This window comes from Mytilus galloprovincialis, chromosome 4 (assembly GCF_965363235.1).
Source record: "Mytilus galloprovincialis chromosome 4, xbMytGall1.hap1.1, whole genome shotgun sequence".
NCBI classification, from domain to species: Eukaryota; Metazoa; Mollusca; class Bivalvia; order Mytilida; family Mytilidae; genus Mytilus; species Mytilus galloprovincialis.
The window spans coordinates 48,246,544-48,270,934 of record NC_134841.1 but is presented as its reverse complement, the minus strand read 5'-3'; the positions used below and the strand labels follow the sequence as shown (position 1 = coordinate 48,270,934).

Sequence of the window (24,391 nt, the reverse complement as noted above, 5' to 3'; positions counted from 1 at the left end):
TTACATAAATTAGGCCGTTAGTTTTCTCGTTTTCGAGGCCTTTTATAGCTGACTATGCGGTATGGACTTTGCTCATTGTTGAAGGCCGTACGGTGACCTATAGTTGTTAATTTTTTGTGGAGAGTTTGACAATCATACCACATCTTCTTTTTTTATATGTAGACAAAGCATATTAGCAAAAATGAAATATAACATTAAAAAAATACTAGAACAATAACACAATGACGGGATGTATAAGTACAGAGCCTCGTCATTCGTAAAAAAGAAGTGCAAAAATGAAAGACAAGAATACAAAAATTTATCCGCATAGAACAATAACACAATGACGGGAGGTATAAATACAGAGCCACGTCATATGTAAAATGAATAACAAAAAGGCATATAGACAAATTATATTATCAAAAAGTAAAGACAACAATACAAAAATTAACATAGAACAAGGACAGGATGTATAAGTACAGAGCCACGTCAAATGGATACCACCAAAAACAGTAATGGTTTACTTTTATAAATTGTTATTTGGATGGAGAGTTGTCTCATTTGCACTCATACCACATCTTCCTATATCTATAAACAGTAAAAGTAATATTCATAAAGACAAATAAAAGAACACGTTATTCGGACGTTATTCGGACGATAAACAATGTTAGTACCCAGACTCTATACTTCACGACCATCGTGTATTATTTGTGAAGTTGATACGGAATATTATCGACACGATCTTATTGAACTTTAAAAAAAAAAAGACGAGACGAGACGATCTTTGACATGCCCCTGCATGGAAAATGAAACGGTGGGCTGCATTTATATGCTGATCTGAAATGCAACATGGCTTGCTGTTACTGCTAAACATAATTTAACAAGTTGCGGCCGGCCTTTGAGGACATCGGGTACACATAAAGAGTTTGACGAAACTGTTACATTGATAACCTGGGGAGTAATAATTGCAAATTTACTTATGATATTATATGAAAATTGCTGTTTAAGCCGTTCTGAACTTCTGGACAAACTACACGCTGAAGAAACACGGCTATTATATGAAAATAACGTTTTTTAATAAACATTAAAGTTTCAAAGATTCAATTTATTGTTATGCATCCATGTATGATTTTTTTGCGGAAAAAGCTTATCACTTATTCATGTTATTATACACACAATTTTTAAGTGGGTGATATGTGAAGTAAATGTTCGACTAAAATTGGTACATTTCAGTAATCAAAACGAGCTTTTTGAAGCTCAGTCTGGTATTTAATTGAACTACCGAAGTGTATACAGTTCGCGTGATAAAAATTTCAGCTAGTTTTTTAAGAAATGATTAAGAATTTAATGCACTAACTGCTTGTATATACTTCTTCTGTTAGTTTGTCTTTTGTTTTCTATTGTTTACTATAGTGTCGTTATTTAAGCGTATGTATATTTCCTTTATCATAAGTATTAAAGTTAATATATTCAGTGACACAGATGTTACTTTCATGAACCTAATTTACTTGTTCAATAATTTTACTTACTAGCAAAGATTTTCATAAATGATAGGTAAGTATATCATGAGATTTCTAAAATCATTTTAAGCCCAAAGGTTGTTTATCTCATAATACATGTTACGAGCCTGATATATCATTAGGGCGAAACGAACAATAGTTTGACAAATATCTACTTAACACAAATATTCGCCCCCATATAGTCCTAGGTACGTGTGGTGTCGAAACACTTAAATTGAATTTTTTTTCATTTACTACAAGTTTTCGTCTTCCTTATGCATTATATACAAATAAAACAAAACCGTGTCAGTCATTGAATTAAACTTGTGCTATATTCCTTGCTTTTTAATAAACTAAGACCTTTTATTGTTTCCATGCACTTTTGCCACTTACAGCATCTTATTCAAGGAGTTGTCGAGTTTTAAAACAATGTAAATTGTTACTGTGTTAATCTACAATATGTGTACTTAGTCAAAACGTACACAAACCGACCACACTTCCCGTTATTTTTTGTTAGTTTTTTGACAGTTTAAAGGAAGTTTTTTTTTAGTTTTTTAGCATGTTCAATGTGCCCCCGCATCTCGATTTCATTTTACTCTATAATAGCGTACTCTTAAACGTACTAACTGTAGCATGCTATATAAAAGGACACATGATTTGAATAAAAATATTATTCCGGTATATACTTTGAACAGGTTGTGATTAATCAATATTAACTTTGAGGTTAATCATCCGTGTTTAACAAATATATAGATAATATATTTATAAATACATATCTGATAGATAAAGGGGACATACTCAGCGATATTTTTTTTATCTCGAAGAAAATTTTCACCGTTCTATATCGATAAGAAGGTCGTGGCTATCAATAATAATGGCAAGTGTGGTCGAAGCAGCTATTGTGACGGGAGCTGCCCAAGGGATAGGGAAAAGTATCGCAACAAGTTTACTCAAACAAGGCTATAAGGTATGTGTTCCATTATTTCGTTCGAAAATTAGTTTAAAATTCAGTTTAACCTGGGACATATTCTGTTACTCGGATATATATATATAAGCTATATTACGTCCATGCTCGGATTGACAGTCTATTAATTAAGGTCGCATTTATGTAATTTTGGTTCCGCTCAAATGCAGTACGTGTTTTGAAATGACAAGCATCGATTACAAATTAAGTTAAATTACTTTCTTATGATATTTATATTATGTCTTACAGGTAAATTACGATGTAAAGATTGCGAAATAAAATCAGATAATCCTAATTATTTTAAAACTATTGTTATAGCAGTAATAAAGGTTTCGGAACAATGCCTTAAATGACATTTTGTAGATATATAAAGGTTCTTAGTTATAAATATTTTTTTTATAAGTCTATATACATGTATTTTAATCCATATTTGACCGCAATTACATACTTGAATATTACCATAAAATGAATGTTTTCTTGTTTACTTATGGAAATCGGTATCAAAAAGACGTTTTCGTGTCTTGTTAAAAATTAGTACGATTTCGCGAAATAGGTGTTTTGATTCTGCCAACAAAAGCCGGGACAAATCACATTGCACATTTGGTATCGGTATTAAATTTTGGTGACACTTCTGTGCATTAAGATTTTTTTATTGAAGTTGTATTGCAACCTAACACCGTATTGGTTTCACTCTTAGTTTCGATGAAATCCAATATTTGACATGTTATGAGTCCTGTCATATGAATATATAAAACGTCTAAATAGTAAAAAGATTATCAAACATCGTTAATAAACATCTGTAAATCATAATCAAATATTTAACCATTCACTTTGCGGATGAGGGCAATTTCGATATAAAGAATAACCCTGGGCTGTTAGATAGAACACACCCGCGATATCGCGGATCGGTGACTTGGTGAATTAAAGTATATAGTATGCGTATCCTGTATAAAGTATAACTGTGTGTAAGCCATTTTGTCATATCAATGCTTATTTAAGGATGTGCTTAGGTAAGGTTTTGGAATTTGTGTCAAATGTTCGGACTCCTTGGTGTTTTTCCATACAATACAATGTAAAATATTTTGCACCATAACACCCATTTATTTTTTTCATAGAAGACTTAATAGCTCATGAAAGGTCATTTACCAAAATTTTAAAAGATTCTTAATTTTCTTTCTTTTGTTTTGAGAACTAATAATACCAATTCAAATATAAGTGAAAAGTCTGTGTCAGCCTTTTCCCGCCATATTTTAAATCTCAAATATCTCGAAAAGGAGATCATGACCTGTCAATATTTTTAGCTTATTTTTATCCTTAATTGATGCTCTACGAGTTTATAGTATTAATTTTAACTTCTTAATTTATTAATTTTCACCTAACATCACCTAAGTACATCCTTAATGCTTAATTTGTTCATTGTTGTATATAGTTTTAAGGTACCCTATAGTTGTTAACATTCTTATTATTTGGTCTCTGGTGGATAGTTGTATTAAAGGCAACCAAATCCACATCCCCCTTTTTAGTTCACCTAGCCCGAAGGTCCAAGTGAGCTTTTCTTACCACTTGGCGTCCGTCGTCCGTCGTCGTCGTCATCGTTAACTTTTACAAAAATCTCCTCTGAAACTACTGGGCCAAATTTACCCAAACTTCGCCACAATCATCATTGGGGATGTGTCCGGTGACCCGACCAACGAACCAAGATGGCCGCCATCAAGGCCGTAACTACCCTTGAGGCAAGTGAGGCAATTGCCTCACTAAAATTTCGACACTGATTATTTTTTTTATACATATATATAAATATAATAGTCATTTGTTTTTCTGTCACAACCTCAATTGCTATAACTTGTCATCATTCCTTTTAAACTATTCTTTCTGGATATAACTCAGCATCTCAACGGGTGATGTTTCTCGATTACACTTTAACCTAGTAACGATAATCATCATGGATCTTTAGTTAAAAACAGGCTCTTGCAGAAAAAGGAAAAGCGACACTGAAGGTAAAGAAGGAATAATTCTAGTAAACTAGTTTTTTTTTGTGAACAGAGTCTGAGTATTGCATATAACTTCATTAGAACACTCCAAAAACGATAAGAAGACTGACAAATCAAGTACTGGTCTTCGGAAGGGGGCAGTCCTGTCTGCGTATTCGTTTCTCCGTTTCACCAACTTTTGACAAATCAAGTACTGGGCATCGCAAGGGGGCAGTCCTATCTGCGTATTCATTTCACGAACTATAATCTTTCTCTTTACAGATAAATAAAATATAAATAATATGAAACACGAATGCATGGATTAGTTTTTACCCATGTTTCTTTAACCTTAAAAATTGAAAAAAATATCCCATATTCCAACTTGATATTATTGAGGAATGGTAGAACCTTTAACACAGGATTTTGTCTTTACATATTCGGGACTACGGAATTTCGTTTCTTTATATTCGGGGTTTCGGAATCGGACACATCCAACCCCTAACCCCTAAATTTATAGATTCTGGAACTAAAATACCACCAACTATTTCCAGAAATAATTTGAAATTACGGAACTACATGTAAACGTCAAAAACTCCATTCCAATTCCCCTGTACCCATATCATATATACTTACTCTATAAATAGAATCATATACATGTATGTTATCTCATTCTATCCCTAGTTTGTCTACTCTTTGTCAGCATAAAAGCGAGTTTAATAATTTGTAACTGCGACTGTATGATGGTGCTTACAGGAAAGCTTAATTCCCTTTTGCAAACAAAAGCTGCTACCGAATTGCTGATGGAGAAGGAATTGGAAGAAGACATTGATCATTGTATTGATGATAATGTGCTACCTTTAGAAACACAGACTGCCCTGAAACGACTGAAAACTTGGAAAAGAGCATACATGAGTGGCGAGAGATTGTCCATGTTCATCGCGATAAGGATATCAGCAGACCAAATCATGATTCTGAAACGATTTGACTGAACCGGCCATAGAAAAATGTGGCAAACTCTACTGAATCGATGTTTGTTTTATGTTCTGGCAGCAGACTCAAATCAGTGATATTTGGATGATTATCTTACATATAAATTTAAATAAAGTTGTTAAAAATTTGGTGTTAGTAAAAGTCTTAAAATATGAAAAACTTATATAAAAAGTGTACAAATTCAAAACATTATCAAACTCTCTAAAAAATGCCTAGAATGCAGGATTTTGCACCATTCATTTCATACCCTCCAAAAAAAATTTTCGCCTCGCTTTGCTCGGCTCAATTATTTTGCCTCACTAAAATAAGATGCCTAGTTACGGCCTTGGCCATGGCTAAAAATAGAACATAGGGGTAAAATGTAGATTTTGGCTAATATCTCTGAAACTAAAGCATTTAGAGCAAATCTGAAACGGTGTAAAATTGTTAATCAGGTTAAGATCTATCTGCCCTGAAATTTTCAGATGAATCGGACAATCTGTTGTAGGGTTGCTGCCCCTGAATTGGTAATTTTAAGAAATTTTGCAGTTTTTGGTTATTATCTTGAATGTTATTATAGATAGAGATAAACTGTAACAGCAATAATGTTCAGCAAAAATGGTCAGTTGACTCCTTAACGAGTAATTGCCATTTTTAGTCAATTGTTGTCAATTATTCGTAAATTTTTGTCAATTTTTCGTAAAATTTTGTAATCTTTTACAAAAATCTTCTCCTCTAAACTGCTAAGACAAATTTAACCAAACTTGTCCACAATCATCATTAGGGTAGATAGTTTTAAAAAAGTGTGACCCCACCTGCAAACCAAGATGGCCGACATGGCTAAAAATAGTACAAAGGGTAAAATGCAGTTTTTGACTAAAATCTCAGAAACCAAAGCATTTAGAGCAAATCTGACGGAGACAAATTTGTTTGTTAGATCAAAGGTCTATCTGCTCTGAAATTTTCAGACCAATCAGGCACCCCATTGTTGGGTTGCTGCCCTTGAATTGGTAGTTTTTAAGAAAATTTTGAAGCTTTCGGTTATTATCTTGAATAATATTATAGATAGAGATAAACTGTAAAGAGCAATTATGGACAGCAAAGTAAGACCTACAAATAAGTCAACATGATCAAAATTGTCAATAGACCCCTTAATGAGTTATTACCCTTTATAGTAAATTTTTAACAATTTTCATAAATTTTATAACTTTTGTAAATTTTTACAAAATATTTTAACTACTGGGATAGATTCATAGGTTCATTATAGATAGAGATAATTGTAAGCAGCAAGAATGGTCAATAAAGTAAGATCTACAAACGCATCACCATCACCAAAACACAATTTTGTCATGAATCTGTCTGTGTCCTTCATTTATGATATGCCCATAGACCAAGGTGAGCGACACAGGCTCTTAAGAGTCTCTGGTTTTAATTTAAAGTAGACAGAACCTTTAAGTGCACACATTGAGACATATATCTTTGCCATGAAGAATATGACGGATGCCATATGTGGAGCAGGATACGCATACTATTCTGGACCACATGATATTACCCTCGGTATTGGTGTCTGTGTTGCTCCAGGGGCGGATCCAGCCATTTTAAAAAGGGGGTCCCAACCCAGAGTAAAAGGGGGGGGATTCCAACTATATGCTCCCATTCAAATGCATTGATCGTCCAAAAAAAGGGGGTTCAACCCCCGGACCCCCCCCTCTTTTGGATCCGCCAGTGTGCTCAGTCTTCAGTGTTTTATTTAGTATGTTGTAGACTGATGTATTTACGTCGTTTTTAGTTGTGTGCTCTTAACTTACGAGGTTTGATTATCCCTCTGATAGGGTCTGTCCCTATTTAACTTTGATGAACTTCAAAACGCGCGTCTGGCGTGTATACAAAATTTAGTCCTGGTATCTATGATGAGTTTATTTCGCACGAGTAGAAGAAAGCTGGATCATATACTCATTAGAACCAGTTACCAGGTCACCTAAGTTGAATGAGAAGGCTTTTTATTAAATTTCAATCAATCCATTTAAACTGTATCTTATCATTTCGTTGCAAAATTAAAAAAGTCGCCGAATTATTGGTTCGTTGGCAGGAGTGTTGATCATAAGTGCCTATACACTAAACTGCTTCTTTTTTATTGCTGTTGTTGGTGTTGTTGTTTTACTATTATAAGTTCAGTAAATACTCTTTTTGACTTTGAAACTTTTATGTTTATATAAATACAATATACATTTATTTTTTTCTAACATTTATGTAGATTTTCATTTTTGACCTGGACTCAAATTTGGGACAGGCCACAGCAAAAGATCTTTGTCAAAAGTTTGGTGAATCGAAGGCAACGTTCATAAAATGCGATGTCACAGACAAGGAACAGTTTATAGGTTAGTCTTAAATATACAGGTTATCCTTATATGGTTATTCAAGAAGATTGAAAGTTTTGCAACCGCCTTCTAAGAGGAGGAGGTTCGTTAGGGCTTTAGTTAACCGTTTAAAACATACGATTGGTTTATATTGAGCTCATATTGAGCTGACTATGCGGTGTAGGCTTTGCTTATTGTTGAAGGCAGTATGGTGACCTATAGTTGTTATGTCATTTTGGTCTCTTGTGGAGAGTTGTCTCATTGACAATCATATCACATCTTCTTGTTCATATTGTGTGTATATTTTGTATTAATAATTAATAGACATTTTAAAAGTTTTAACTACGGGTCTGCTCCTTCAAAATAATATGAACATTCACCTCGATTATAAGGACATTTTGTGTCTTAAATAACATAAGAGTTGATAACAATTCCTATTTGCTATTTTACTAGTGTCATATTTTTATCACATGATGACGAAGAATACACAATTTTACGATATTTATGACCAATAAGGAAAAGGAAGATTGCTATGTACTGATATTTTTACATGCCGCCAAGCTTTTGGACCTAAAGTAGTGTTGTATTGCATTGTTATATGCTCAAACCTCCATTCGTTTATATATCCAGGAGCTTTTAACGAAGCTGTGAAGACATGTGGTCATATATCGGTGATGGTCAACAACGCAGGTATAGCTGACGAATTCAATTTTGAAAAATGTATAGCTGTGAATTTGGTAAGCAGATTCTTGTTTCTATTATTTTCATTTGTTAGTCTTTTTTTGAAAAAGGATATTTTTTATACAAATTCTTTTTTTCAGTATCAATCTACATTCACTTATATAATTATTAATTCACTTAAATATTATTTCCGATTTCCTGTTGCTTTTGTATTTATTGAATCCGTCCTTAACGAAAACATTAAATGATATTTCCTGATCTATTTTTATTATTGATTAAATACAGCTGTATATTTACATTAATACTTTCAGTGCAACTTCAAAAATAACGATATATATGTTACCCATCAAAAGCTTAAGAAACCTGTGATTATATATATTAGATAAATAAAAATTACATATTTCATGTTATCATCAAAATAGATCTAATAATTACATTCTATTTGATGTATATGTCAAATACGATCAGATATCGACACCAGCTGTCTAAAATATAGTTATCAATGGTTATGAATGAGTGTTTTAGTATATAAACTTGAGAGTTGTTGTAGAAAACTTAATAGAGTAAAACAGGGAGAAGATTTAAGATTTAAAAAATTAGAAATTAACGACAGCTTTTCTCGGGTATCCTTAATATAGACTTTTTGGTTTTCCCCCAATAATTACAATTGTTATATAAATGATATCATCAGTTTTTTTCATTTAAATATTTTTGACCCGTTTTTTTTTTTTTATTTAAACAAACCACTGTGTTAGTCAATAAAGGTTGGTATGGAAAATCTATTGACAAATACATGCACATTTTAATTAATCAATGACTAAGATAACCGCAAAATTACGTAAGGGTTCATTGACAAAAAGGTATTTTTTTAAGATAGCAAACATAATTTCTTTAATCCAGCTTTAAAATTTATAAATGAGGAACCCAGAGAGAGAAGAAAGATAATTCTTTCAAATGGTGTTAATTTCATTATTACATATTTATTACAGGAGATATCATAGCACAAGGCAAGACAATGGGAGAACAATTAAAGGAGAGAAAATGATTTACATTGTCATTTCTGGACAACGATTTAAAAAAAAAATAGTTTTATTTTTTGTTTGAAGAAGTCAGGGGAATTACTAATATCTCGTTGTTGTACTGACCATTTTCCTTCCTTCCAAATTTCTTTCAAATACATTGAAATATGAAAAATCAGTGGCGGATCTAGAAATTTTCATAAGTGGGGGCCCACTGACTGCCTAAGAGGGGGCCCACTTTAGTCACGCTTCAGTGATTCCCTATATAAGCAACCAAATTTTTTCCCAAAAAGGGGGGCCCGGGCCCCCTGCCCCCCCCCTAAATCCGCCTCTGAAAATCATATATTGGTTAGAATCAACAAAGCACATAACCATGTAATAGTTTAGGTTTTATACAACATTTTTCATCATATCTCGTTAAATGTCGCAAATCCATTCTTGAAAGTACTTTTTTTTTTGTATTATTCAGATTGGAGTGATTCAGGGTTGTAACCTTGCTATAGACCATATGAGGAAGGATAAGGGAGGAAAAGGAGGAACGATAGTCAATGTGGCGTCAATGGCAGGTAAATTAAAGACACAATAGCTAGCAAATGTTTATTCTTATAAATTGAAAAGGAGAAAACTATTAATGTGAACACGATATCAGTTGTGGTAGCCATTGAAAAGTCTCGAAAATAATGTTAAGAATATAAATTTATGATATTGCTGTTTCGTTGAAATATCGATAATTTGACACTTATTCAATTTGTTAAGCATTAAAAAGGCGATAAACCAGGGAAAAAAAAACACATTATGAATATTTGCTATGTAGTGTATATGTACAAAATGTACGTATTAAAATTTAGTTGATTTAGCTAAATAACTTTTTATTTAACCTTTATTTCAGCTGTTGATGCACACTTCATCCTTCCAACGTACTGTGCGACAAAGAGTGGATCACTCCAGTTTACTAGAGCGTGGTCTGTGAGTACAACATGCTATATCTTTAAATAATAATACAAGTAATATCCTATTCCTGGTGTCCTAGAAAAGCCATTTTTCACCGATGCCAAATATTTCTGAGTGCAATTTGGATGGAACAGGATCAGGCCTATTGCACAGCTCTACTAACTCGAAAATTGGATACTTCTTGTAGACCCCCCCCCCCCCCAAAAAAAAACCCTCCAGAAAAAAAAGAATTCAGTATTTTTGTACTTTTCAAAATAGTCTCTTTTTAAAAACTCTAAAGCTTTTCTCTTTATTTTTTAGAAACATTGGCATGTATCACACCATGTTAATTACGGTTATTGTAAACAACTGGTCCTAACGGGGAACATGAACGCTAATACGATTATTCCGTCAAACATATGTTGTCGTTTAATGTGATTTAAATAACATCGGAGTTCAATGGTTTTTTTTTTGTTGTTGTCCCAATTACTTCCTGCTAAAAAAAAGTGAAGACAAATGGATTCCATTTACGACATAGCTATAGTAAGCATGCTTCAATCATCTGCTTCGCATAAGCTTACATCCCACAACATGATTACAATAATGCCAATGTCCGTCAGAACATGTTTTTATGGATTCATAGCACTATGTTAATATCTGCCACTTGCTACAAACATGATATTATATTAAAATTGATTGTTATAATTCTGTTTTTACGGTTATAGTTTTACTTCAAAATTAAAAATCGCTATCAGCTCAAACATATATAGGAGACCAACTACTAACTAATATATTAGACCTAGCTATTATATGTAACATTTAGTAGATTTTCAAACCCCAAATCAGTTACAATTACTGAAATATAAGTAAACATATTTTTCACTCATTTTAGCCTATTTTTATGATGTGTTAGATAAGAAGATAACAAAATCAACTATCAATTATATTGATTGATTGATATAGATTGCTAAACGTCCAGTGGCAAATATTTCATTCATGTTCAGGACGAGAAAAGGTTAATAGTAAATACAATATGTAGGTTTTGTAATATTAAAGGCCATCCAGGATGATGATCGGGGAAATTCGGACTACCACAGGAAATACTGATGAGGGTATAGTGGATAGAGACAAAAAGTTGGCCTTGCAACAGGCCACCCCTCTAAAAAGTTGTTGCAAGCGGGTTCTTAATATGCAAAGAGCGTGGTACATTGGATTTAACGTCCCCATTCTGACCGGACGTCAATTATAGACCAGTTATAAGATCACATGCGTTGTGCATGAACATGTGATCCTTGCACTAAATTCCACTGCAAATTCTTTTATGTCAACATTTTAAATTAACACATACTACTTCAATAGCCGCTCTTACTATCTATGTGTAAGAAAATGGTAATCCCTTGATAAGTACGAGCGTTAGCGTTTACCATGAAGAAAAGGATTATTATTATCTTACAAACTTTAAATTAAGGTAAAAGTATTTATTAATGCTCAAATAATCTAGGCAGTTGCTATTTGTCCTGCTAGCGAGGTTAATAGTACAAGGACTATTTGTCGGCTAACCGGATGCATAGCCCTGTGACTAATAGTTTTTGCCCGACTTGTTTTTTTATAAAAACACATGTAACAGATCATAGCAAAATTATCTTAAATAATTAGTATAAACTAGTGTTTCATTTACATACGATTCCTCCCTGTTTAACGGAAGAGGAACTTATACAGGAAAACTTATTAATTTACAAGGTAGAGTTTACTTTAAAAATGTATCATAAAAAGTAAAATCACAAAAATACTGAACTCCAAGGAAAATTCAAAAAGGAAAGTCCCCAATGAAATGGCAAAATCAAACACATCAAACGAATGGATTACAACTCTCATATTCCTGACTTGGTACAGGCATTTTCTTATGCAGAAAATGGTGGATTGAACCTGGTTTTATAGCTAGCAAAACCTCTCACTTGTATGACAGTCGCATCAAATTCCATTATATTGTCACCGATGTGTGAACAAAACAAACAGACACAATAGGTAAAAATGTCAAAAATAGAGTACAGCAGTCAACATTGTGTTATCATCTTAACCACTATATAAAAAACAAATGTAACGAAGAAGCACAAAAAGGCATACTTCAAATTTAACATCCTCATTTTGCTTATATTATACGATTATATTTATCTATGTAAAATGCACCCATAAAGGATGGAAGGTTTTAAGTACTGGTACTCAATATTCAATATTCAATAACTACTTTCCTTTAAAATACAATTTTGGGGAAGCAATAACACAATAAGGAGAGGTTGCATTCCAATGTTAAGTTTAATACTTATTCTTAACCTATAGCTTCTGAAAACAACTTATGAAAACATTTACTCCTCATTTTTTATTTTGGTTTTCAAAAATGTATGTACAAGTCAGAAAATATGTCTTTAACCGTTACAGATATGGACCTAAAATGTGAAAAGAATAAAACTTGCATGGGGGTTATTCATTTGTAAATTTGATCACGAATGTAATGAAGGTCTAGGAACTATACTGGGTGTTTGATTTATCTTATTTCCACCGAATTTGACAATGCTAAAAAAACGTTTTCCTGACGTTTACATGCTAAAGCCAGAATTATTTTGTTTGTACTGTGTTTGTTACGTATAAAATTTGATGATAAAATTGCTTTAAAACGACTAAAAAAGCATGTATACCTCACTCTGCATGGACTATAGCATTAAAGCATCCAAACCTACAAAAACAATAAAATTGAGAATGCAAATGGGGAATATGTGTAACAGAAAACAACAACAACCCGACCAAACAGCAGAAGGCCACCAATGGGTGTTTAAAGTAGCGGGAGATGGTCCTCAATTGGGCCCTTAATAAAATTGTGTACTAGTTCAGTGAAAATGGACGTCACACAGTAAACTCCAAAATATATAAAGGAACTAAAATGAAGAAAAAAACACCATACAAGACTAACAAAAGCCAGAGGCTCCTGACATGGCACATTATATGATTTCTGTCTGCTGTTTAGTAAGAAACAATGCCAATGAGCAAAACATCCTCTGTGACAGATGTAGTAATATTGAGAATGGAAATGGGGAATGTGCCAAAGAGACAACAACCCGACCATAGAGCAGACAACAGCAGAAGGTCACCAACAGGTCTTTAATGCAACGAGAAATTCCCGCACACGGAGGCGTCCTTCAGCTGGCCCCTAAACAAATATATACTAGTTCAGTGATAATGAACGTTATCCTAAACTCCAAATTGTACACAATAAACTAAAAGTTAAATAATACAAGACTAACAAAGGCCAGAGGCTCCTGACTTGGGACAGGCGCAAAAATGCGGCGGGGTTAAACATGTTTGTGAGATCTCAATCCCCCCCCTATACCTCTAGCCAATGCAGAAAAGTAAACGCATAACAATACGCACATTAAAATTCAGTTCTAGAGAAGTCCGAGTCTGATGTCAGAAGATGTATCCAAAGAAAAATGTTTTTGGATCCATTATAATTCAAGTTATTGCTTCATGTGACTATCTCGACCAAACATGCACGTGCTAACTTTTGGTGTGAAATTATAAATATCAATCCAATAACTTTCAGTATCTTTATAGCAAACATGCCTGATGAAAAACTTTTTTATTACTTACTATCCTATTATTCGGACAATTTCCCACTTGTGAATTTAAATTATGTAATAATTTAGTAAGGAATTATCTTTAAAAAGTTTTTGTTTATTTACAATTCAAATCAATAAATTCAAAATCTGAGTTACAACTGAATGTGATCTAACATTCAATATTTTATTTCAGCTCTAACGCGAAATACATTTTGTACCACGTTATTATCTAAAAGTAAAATATTCAAATAAATGCAGTTTAGGCCAATTAAAATTAATTGATAGATTTCCATCCCCGCCCGCCCCTCTGAAATCGTCCCGCCCCGATTTTTTTTATTTTATAAAATTTACGATTTACGGGTTTTGTTCGTTTCCTTTACCGATAACCGTTAAAATTTCGTTTAATTTATGACTTCCTGTTTCAAATTTCGGTTTTGTACCTCTAGTTAATCTAACCAAAATGATTGTCGACATATTCTGCTGCACTATGATGACAACATCATCTTCCGAGAGTAAAAACTGATAACGATAATGACGTGAAATATTCGTGTTACGAGAAAAACGCTGTGTCCTAGACCACAAATCGCGGTACGTCACAAATTTCTGTGATTTGAAAACTGGATTTTTATGCAATGACTTTGTGTCAGGAAGTTTAAATGTGAAAGATATCCAACGCGCAAAACTTGTGGAACCCATTGATACAGAAAACATGACTGAATTAAATATATTGAAACACAAACACGAACTTGTATATTAAGTTTAAAAAGTCAACTAACATACGATTTTTATTGACACAAGCCCTTAGATTTGGGTACCACAATTTCCCGAGAAATACAAGAAAAACGTAATATCCCCAAAACAAACTGATATATCCCGAGAAAAATTTTTTTAATGGTGTTATAGGTGTTATACTGCTTAAATTAGTGTAATAGCATACAATAATAAGGTGTAAGGCGTTCATAATTAATAAAAGTATACGCAATCTTAAGAAAATCGATTTTTATATCTTGTATTTTGTTACACTATTGACTGGAACGAATGACAGAACCAAATGAAAAATGCTAATAACTTTTTCATTTCTTAAAGGATTTATCTAAACTTTGAAAAATAATAAGATTGTTTTATTTTACATATCGATTTGAGATGAACATTTTTTTTTTACAAAATTTAGAAAACGTGACTTGACCAACGCTGAGAATGACAACCAACATCAACAATGACAGGACCAAATAAAAATTCTAATAACTTTTTTTATTTTTCAAAGGAATTATCTCAAATTTGGAATATAAAATAAATGTCATCTTTCAATCTTAGCAAAACACCATAAAAAAATCTTTTTCTCGGGATATATCAGTTTGTTTTGGGGATATCACGTTTTTCTTGTATTTCTCGGGATATCGTGGTACCGCTTAGATTTTACCCATGATAGTCTTTTCTTGTTGATTAACAGAAAATTTCACAATACCCCCAAAACGGTCATTAAACACTTCTTTTTTTTCATTAAGTTTTACATGATAATAATATTTTCATCTTGCATAAATGCATAAGTACCAACCCTATTACTTTCAACACTGTTTGAGTTTTCATTTTATTCTGTACTCATAATAATTGTGTTGCATTTGTTTCATTATATGGGGACTAAAAACCATAGTTTAGGAACCCAAATACATTTGGTGTAGAAAGTCCAACTGAAGAGAGTATTTCTACATGTTTTTGTTGTTTAGTGTCTAAAGCCGCAATTAGAGACATTTATTTTGGGATTTGAAAAATAATGTAAGATTCCTCATACCTGTGTATACATGATATAAGCTTATTATTACACTTGAATATATGAAGAACTCGTCACAAAATGGTTTCATATGAAATAAAATTTAAGAAATAAAATCTTCCCACCCGCCAATTTTTTTCAAAATTTGGATGAAAATCTACTAATTAATTTTAGTTGGCCTTATGTGAAAATGAATATTCGAGAGATTTTTTTTATACTAGTATCGAAAAAAAACGTTATGAGTGTCTTCATTAGTTTTTATAACCTGTGGTATATAATTTACATAACTATAATAAAACCACAAATGTTTACTAGTTATTCAACAACATATGCATCACATAACCGCAGATCATCACATGATATTGAGTTATTTCACAATGCTCCTTCGGAATAACTCTGGTATTAAACCACTCACGGGGAATGTGTAATCTAAATATTTTACCAAGGATAACGCTTGCATTTTCTCCTTATGTCAATTACGGAACAAAAATCCAAGACAAAGATTCTGAAACTGACCCCTGCCAAATGTGCAACAAAGCTGTCAAAATTAAGATAACTAGAAGCCTAAGCGGCTCCAACGATAGATATAAAAACACCATTCAAATGTAAAAAAAACCCAGACCGTCCGCAATAATTTCCAACTGAATTTTGTACTAGCAAAACCTAGCAAAACCTAGCTATGCCTCCTAACCCGGCCTGTTATATACCACTGTCCCAGGTTAGGGGGAGGGTTGGGATCCCGCTAACATGTTTAACCCCGCCACATTATTCATGTATGTGCCTGTCCCAAGTCAGGAGCATGTAATTCAGTGTTTGTCGTTTGTTTATGTGTTACATATTTGTTTTTTCGTTCATTTTTTATATAAATAAGGTCGTTAATTTTCTCGTTTGAATTGTTTTACATTGTCTTATCGGGGTCTTTTATAGCTGACTATGTGGTATGGGCTTTGTTCATTGTTGAAGGCTGTACGGTGACCTATAGTTGTTTATGTCTGTGTCATTTTGGTCTCTTGTGGACAGTTGTCTCATTGGCAATCATACCACATCTTCTTTTTTATACTTTCCCTATACTAGACATACGAACCATGAATTACAAACTTTCTATAGATCTGTATACAGACTTTAGTCAAACCACAAAATCAAATATCTTCGAAAATGCATGTTTTCGTATATCAAAGAAATGTGGTACCTGTGATAATATATCAATGAATCCATGCATACTATATGGTTACCAAAATGATAAAAAAAAATACATTAACAGGAGTTTTCAGCATGAACCACTACTCTAGATGTGTTTTCTTATTTTCTATAAAATGTTTGCAATTGGTGATAACTGTAAGTCCTTTTAAGAAAATGTCTTGAAGCCAAAATAAATAAGAAAAATACAACAGTGATGGAAAAAAGCTAAAATATAATCAGAATGATCTTTGCACGAACAGATGTAAAGAACATACGTTTTACAACAATTTGTAAACATTGCTAGATATTCGACATTCATAATACTTTATTATAAAAGAGAGTCGAAATATACGAAAAGGAATTCAAAAATAAACTTACAACGCCATGGCTAGAAATAGAAAAAAAGACCAGCAGACAAACACTAACACATAATAACGCAACATAGAAAACTAAAAACTGAGTAACATGAATCCCACCAAAAACTGGGGTGATATCAGAGGCTCCAGAAGGGTAATCAGTCCTCCTCCACATGTGGCACCAGTCGTGTTGCTCATTTGTTAGTACAACCTCGGTAATAAGTATAATTTGGTAGGTCACATTTGGGACACAACTTGGACAAATGTTTAAAACTTTTTTGAAATTTTAGACCAACTTGTAGTTTATATATACAAGACTCATGAAATCAGAATTTTATGTAAGCCTTTTTTATCTTTTAGTGTATAACATGAAAAATATAACAATCCTTTTTCAGAAAAACCCAAAATGTATGGAATATGGATTGACGTTTATGTGTTTGTGTCCAGGCTTTGTTGACACAGAAATGGTACGCACAGGAGGTCCACATTGTTTAAATCCAAACATTTTTGAACTAGCAAAATCGTCAGGACTATTGAAGTAAGTTAATAATACTTATATGGAAGGTTCATCAAACGAAGACAGTGATAGTATTAAGTCACTTATACTTTAAACAGAAGAGTACACACGTGGAAGTGTCTCGTCTGCTTTACTTATAATAATTGAATTTATGCTGACAATATTTAAGATAAATGCTTTTAATATTATACAAATTACATAAACATGCTAAACTTTAGCAATAGACCATTTGATGAGGTCATGGTCAGATGATTCCTGCCAGACGCACATGTTCACCTTCCAACCCTTCAATACACCAAAATATAGTTGCCTTTCTAGCTAAGAATACTTAGTTCGAGAAACCCAACAATGTTCTGTCATATACTCTGAAGCATAACAATTATAACATACTCTAGGAAGGCAGACACTTTCTGATGCATCTTTTTTACATCCAAAGCTGCAAAAGTGTTTTAAATAGTCAGAGCTGAAATTGTTTGTTCATATGCACATGAAGTGTTTTACCATGATTTCAATTGTGTGGTTTTCTTTCTTGTATCCCGCACTGTTCAGAGGCGGATTTACGAGGGGGGGCAGGGGGCCCGGGCCCCCCCTTTTTTGGAAAAAAATTGGTTGCTTATATAGGGAATCACTGAAGCGTGACTGGAGCGGCCCCCCTCTTAGGTCAGTCAGTGGGCCCCCACTTATGAAAATTTCTGGATCCGCCACTGCTGTTTAGAAGTGCGAATAATGTTCCAATTTTCATAACTCACAACGCTTTAAGATTTGAAGTTATTACAGTGAATGGGATCATATGTTTCAAGGTTTACCACAAGGGTCAATTCATGATCCAGTTCTTTTCAATGTTTTCATAAATGACATATTTCATTTTGTACAAAATAACAAGCATAAAACTGAAATATGTAAAAAGGCATCAAGACAATTAAACATTCTAAAACGTATGGGTATATATTTATGTCAACAGCATAATATACTCTTTCGTATGGAACGCCATGACTGCCTTATGTTAATGATCAGCAGTGCTCAACATTATATGCAGTGCTCACACCATTATATGCAGGGCTCACACCGTTATAGGCAGTGCTCACGTGACAACATTATATTAAGTGCTCACAACATAATATAATGTTGTGAGCCCTTAATATAATGTTGTGAGCACTTAATATAATGTTGTGAGCACTGCATATAATGTTGTTAGCACTGCATATAATGTTGTGAGCACTGCATATAATATTGTGAGTACTGAATATAATGCTTATCATTAAGATAAGGCAGTCATGGCGTTCCATACTTTCGAATTTTAACTATTGTATAGTAATTTGGCACTACTATAGCGAAGCAAATGCTTTGAAATGGAGAAAAAATCAAGAAAGAGCTCTTAGATTCATCTATAAAGATTATGATAGTCTGCACAAAAAACTGCTAGAAAAATCAAATATACCATCTTTAAAAATAAAAAAAATTGCAACAGTAACTTTAAAAATAATTCATAAAAAAGACATAGCTTCTTTCATGTTTGATTGATATAACAATTAACAAGTATGAATTAAGATCGCAAGAAACAGCAGTACTCCCGAAGGTCAGAACTACTAGGTATGGCTTAAGATCATTTCGCTAAAAATCTGCACTAATCTGGAATGAGCTGCCGAACCTTTTTTCGAATTGAAACATCTTTTACCAATTCACAAAATTGGTACAAACATGGGATCCAAATAACAGCACATGCCAGTGCAGTTAGTGCATGCATATAGTGTTTTATGCCTATGCTTCTTTCATTTTTTTTATTTTTTGTTCGACTATGTGAGTTTTTTTTTAATTTGCTTATTTTTCTTAAACTTGTGTTATGTTTTAAGATATACTATACTTTTAACTTTTATATCTTACTGTGCATTATATGTTAAAAATTGGGTTGTTTTCATGACTTTTGTATGTGTGTATATATTTTGTTATTCAGTCGATTCGAAAATCTCACTAGAGCTGTGTTTATGTAGTTTATGTTTAAATATCGACTTTAAATAAAACTTTGAATTGAATTGAATCTAATTAAAGGGAAACTTCGCAAAAAAATCAAAAATTGATATTATGTTCATTCTGTATAAAAATGCTCAAATTCATAGATATTAAAGTTTTATTCCGCTAGATAAGCGATCACCATCGATTTTAAATTTAGAGTATTAATTCTCTGAGTTCCGCCATTTTGTCCTTCTTTCCCGATTAATGAAACGATATGTCTATAAACCACAAAGAAACAAAACTACAGTAACCGATGTAGTCGTAATTGCGTGTCGATATCTTGTCAATCGTACGGTTGTTTTATCCGGCTAACTAACCATGGTCTGTTGTTTTTAAACTTGATATTGGAATTAGGTGAAAAGTCAAAGTTGAAATCATAAATAAGTGTTCCGTGAAAATTGTTTTCGAAAATCTAATTTGTTCATAATTCTTTAAAGTAATAAACCGTTTTCAAATAAATTTTTATCTTCCCTCTTCTGATTACCAGCATGGCTAAAGGTATTACTTCCAAAGGTATTGTGAGGGGTGTGAGGTGACACGTCCAGGTATTCAAGCGATTTCCTGTCGGGCTTGCAAGTTCACGCATCGTTTCACTTCTGCAGGTATTGATCAGTGTACACGGCTGATAACATTTAACTTTCCATTTTGAACTATCAGATGTATAATATACAACTCTGTCTTACTTGTCATTACCAAACTCATACGCTTGTTTATAAATAACATTTCTGGTGTAAAGAATATTATTCATAAAAATATAAATAATACCCAAAAAATAAGATTTGATGAAATTAAAATCTATTTAAATATTTTTTCCCAGGGTGAATTTGGGAAAATGTAATATATACTCATTGTCAAAAGTGAAGGACAGATTGGAACATACCAGAAATATTGATTTAAAAATATGTACGCACTTGCCGACGATTCGTTTATACGACTGGATAGAAAGTTACGGAACTATAGCGCAATTTACAATATATACATGTATACATTGAACATAAGAAAAAAACATATATTTTGAATAAATAGGGGTAAAAGTGTTGTAAATAGACTAGTCCACGTATGCCAACAGTATGTAATCATCGAATGTCGATAGACTATTGTATACCAGAAGAACAAGAAGAGAACCAATTTGATTTAAATACAGGTCGATGTATAACTTTTGCTTTGGTACATTGAAGTTGTGGACATAGTAAAATCACAGATTTATATTTCAATAAGATTGTTCTCGAACAAAGGAAGGAATTCGTCATCACAATTGTTATATATGCCACTGGACGAACACTAATTATCCCGAAGGGATGTGAATATTTTGCTGGGAAACTTTTGAGTATCAAAGTTTCAAATTAATTTCGGGATTTATTTTTTTTCTTGGTATTCAATAACAGAAAAAAGAAAAATTACTTGTCCGCTAAATAGGAGTATTCTTGTCAGATGAAAGACTTTTAGTTATATTTAAAAAAAAATAGGGAAATATGACATTAAATTGGTTCTGTCTTTTTTTTAAACATCGTTAAAAAGATGTGTGTCTAAGGTGAACGCCACAAGAACCCTGTAATACTAGTACGAGAGTATAGCATGTAAACATTCCTTCTCAATAATATGGTTGTATTGGAAATCTTTTCATACAGATTGACAACTCATTGTCCGATATGCATGTAATATTTGCCACATGACGCCCATAGTTCTTTCTACCATCATCATCTTATTCTTTGATATTGCTGTCAACATCGATGGTTCACACCCAAACAAAATGGGAGTAATGGACCTTCAGAGCTTCTCCGTGTTATACACTTGTGAAATATATAGACGAAATTTCTGTATTGAAATGAATATACATCTCACAAACAGGATTTTCAAATAACGATTTTGAGTAATCACCTTACAAACCAATATAAACGTATGGCAAGATATCACCATGAAGGAATTTAGTTTTTGCCAGACACAAGAACTCATCACTATCATAAACGTATACGTATATATGCATACAATTTCAACTATCAAGAACAAGCGGTCGATGTCGATAGTCCGTTTTCTAACTGTTCGAGTTAGACATGTCACTTGTTCATTCTTGAAAGCCTTCATATTCCCCGTCTAACGATGGGAACTGTTTCTGATTGTGTTGACTATAAATGCTTGTATGGTAATTCTGTTGTTTATCTGTACAAGCGGTTGCATTTCCTCTCCTTTCCCAACAAACAAACGAACGAAACGCTACTAGTCTGCTTTCTCTGGAGCTCATCCTCAATGGCTCTTATACGTCAGGAAACTTACATGTATACTAATAATGATTGTTTTAAGAACAACGATGTATGGATGAACTATTCTAAATTCGTCAATATCAGTTATGCATGACTAAAATATAACTTTTATTACAACTACTGTATTACTTATTTGGATTAATGACGGCTATCATGTTCAACATAGCACAACTATTATCATACTAGAATTAAAAAAAAATCCTCAAAAATCCTTAAAAAAAAATAATGCCTTAGCTTAGATAATTGGTATTTTTTCACAAAAAGTTCGTGTAAATGATTGTCAAATGAATTTAATTATGTAAGACTAAAATGTTAAAAAGAAACTAAAAAAAACCCCATGTATGTTGTATTTTTTTGTCAATTAAAAACTTTAAAATTGCAATAGTTTCATTAGCATTTAAACACAGCCAGATTTGAATACAAGTTAAGAAATTCCGGTAAAGTCAATGATATCAAACAGATGTACAATGGTATATCAAATTGGGTAATATTGCATTTAGTTTTTATTAAAGATTAAAACTACTATTTTTTACTTCATATTTGAATCTTTACGCAAATTGCCGCTAAGAAAGTAATCAAAAATTGTTTCCTTTTATTTTTATACATTTTCGGATTTACGAATCTGAATTTTATTTTCAATTAATTTACACAATTTAATTATTGAATCTTTATTCTCATCGTGTATTAAATCTTAGTGTATTAACATCGTGACATCATACTCTTTCTAATCCTTTCTGTATATCCTTTCCAAATAACAACATTTATACCTGTGTACGCTTGAACTCACACCTGCGGCTAAATAGCTAAAAGGTAAACGAATTGACCTCAAGCCGAGAAATATACAGTGACCTTTACAAAATAATATACACACTCTGCTCACACATTAGTTGCATTGAAATGATTATCAAAACAATAACGGTAAATAGACAAGTAAATAGTAAAAATGTTCAATAAATATTTTATGAATAAAATCTCAACAATAATTAATTAAATTTATTCAAAAACATTTACTAGAGACAGAGACATATAATTTTATAGGAGTTTAATTCAATGAATACAAAACGGTATATGCATATTCATTTTCGTTCATTATTATATTGTGGTTAATAACTACGACCATTCGTCAGCTGTGCGCTTTTAATTACGTATATTGTCGATAAGCTATAAGAGTTAAACAGATTTTATTTTTTCCCAGAATTCAATAAATCGGGCTAATACGTCACGACCCACTCGAGAATTCAACCAAAAAAGTTACAAATACTTGATTTTCTCCGTTATTAGAAGGAATATAAATTTAAAACTTTGCAAATGTGTTTTTTATGTTAAGATGAACATAATTAGATGATAAGTAAAAAATCGCGGAATTTCCCTTTAATATGAAAAAGCAGCACTCATGTATATATTATATCTAACATGGTAAAGTTCTAGATATATACTTCTTTTTGCAGACTAGACACAATTGAAGATGCCTTCTTGAAGCTCATGAATGACAAGCAAAATGGTTCTGTGTTAGAAGTTTCAATATTCAGAATAGAGTATTTAAAACAAACTTCTGTAATGCAAGTTAACAATGACAAAGAAACGTCCTGATTAGGTATTGTGAATGAAAAACTTTGCATCAATGTTAGAAGAAGCCCAAGTCATTGGTTCTGCACAAGTGGAGTGGCAGAACAGACATGCATTGAAAAAAAAGCAAACTAGAATATGGTGGAGCACATTACTTTAACCCGACTGCAATGAATGACATTATAAAAGGAAATCCGAATTTAGCAATCCATTTTTCGTAGTTATACAATTGTTGTCTTTTTCTATTTTCAAAACTCATTGAATAATTTTTCACAATGTACTATTCCAGAAAATATTATAAAGGGGGGGGGGGGGGAGAATTGCACAGGCACTTGCATTGTATATTGAAAAGAATTGTTACACCCAACCACATAAAAATACTATTTCTGGAATTGCCAAGATAACATGTTTTCAGTGGCCATCTTGAAATTGTGAAATTAGAATATCATGCAGTACTAAATTGAACTTCAATGTTGTTTTCTTTTCTCATTTTATATTGTAAATAAAATGCCATCAAGAATATTTTCGAACTTTTTTGCCACAAGTAAGTTATTAATTACAAATGTATGTAATTAATGTTTATCACTCATAATACCATTAGATTATATTAACTTTAATAACAATAAATTAATTTCATTGGAAGTTGTGTTGCTAAATATGTTGCTTTTGATTGCTTATGGTGTTACACTTTTATTCTATACAACTTCTTTCTCCAGTTGAAAAAAAATCAATTGAAAGAAAATGTTGACACAGATCAA

General features: G+C 32.4%; 1 protein-coding gene across 1 annotated transcript; it reads left to right on the top strand.

The window, feature by feature from the left end:
• Positions 1–2,038: 2,038 nt before the first annotated feature.
• LOC143072305 (15-hydroxyprostaglandin dehydrogenase [NAD(+)]-like) lies at positions 2,039–24,275 on the top strand. The gene is made up of 7 exons (XM_076247185.1): positions 2,039–2,445; positions 7,636–7,759; positions 8,369–8,475; positions 9,908–10,004; positions 10,328–10,404; positions 17,678–17,820; positions 23,516–24,275. The coding sequence occupies exons 1-7, from the start codon at positions 2,353–2,355 to the stop codon at positions 23,655–23,657; spliced, it is 783 nt and encodes a 260-aa protein (XP_076103300.1). The 5' UTR covers positions 2,039–2,352; the 3' UTR covers positions 23,658–24,275.
• The last annotated feature ends 116 nt before the right edge of the window (positions 24,276–24,391 follow it).

Coding starts and splice junctions, on each gene's coding strand:
- LOC143072305 (XM_076247185.1), top strand. CDS start 2,353: ATGGCAAGTGTGGTCGAAGCAGCTATTGTGACGGGAGCTGCCCAAGGG. Junction 8,476..9,907: donor AATGTATAGCTGTGAATTTG/GTAAGCAGATTC, acceptor TGTATTATTCAG/ATTGGAGTGATTCAGGGTTG. Junction 17,821..23,515: donor AAATCGTCAGGACTATTGAA/GTAAGTTAATAA, acceptor TTCTTTTTGCAG/ACTAGACACAATTGAAGATG.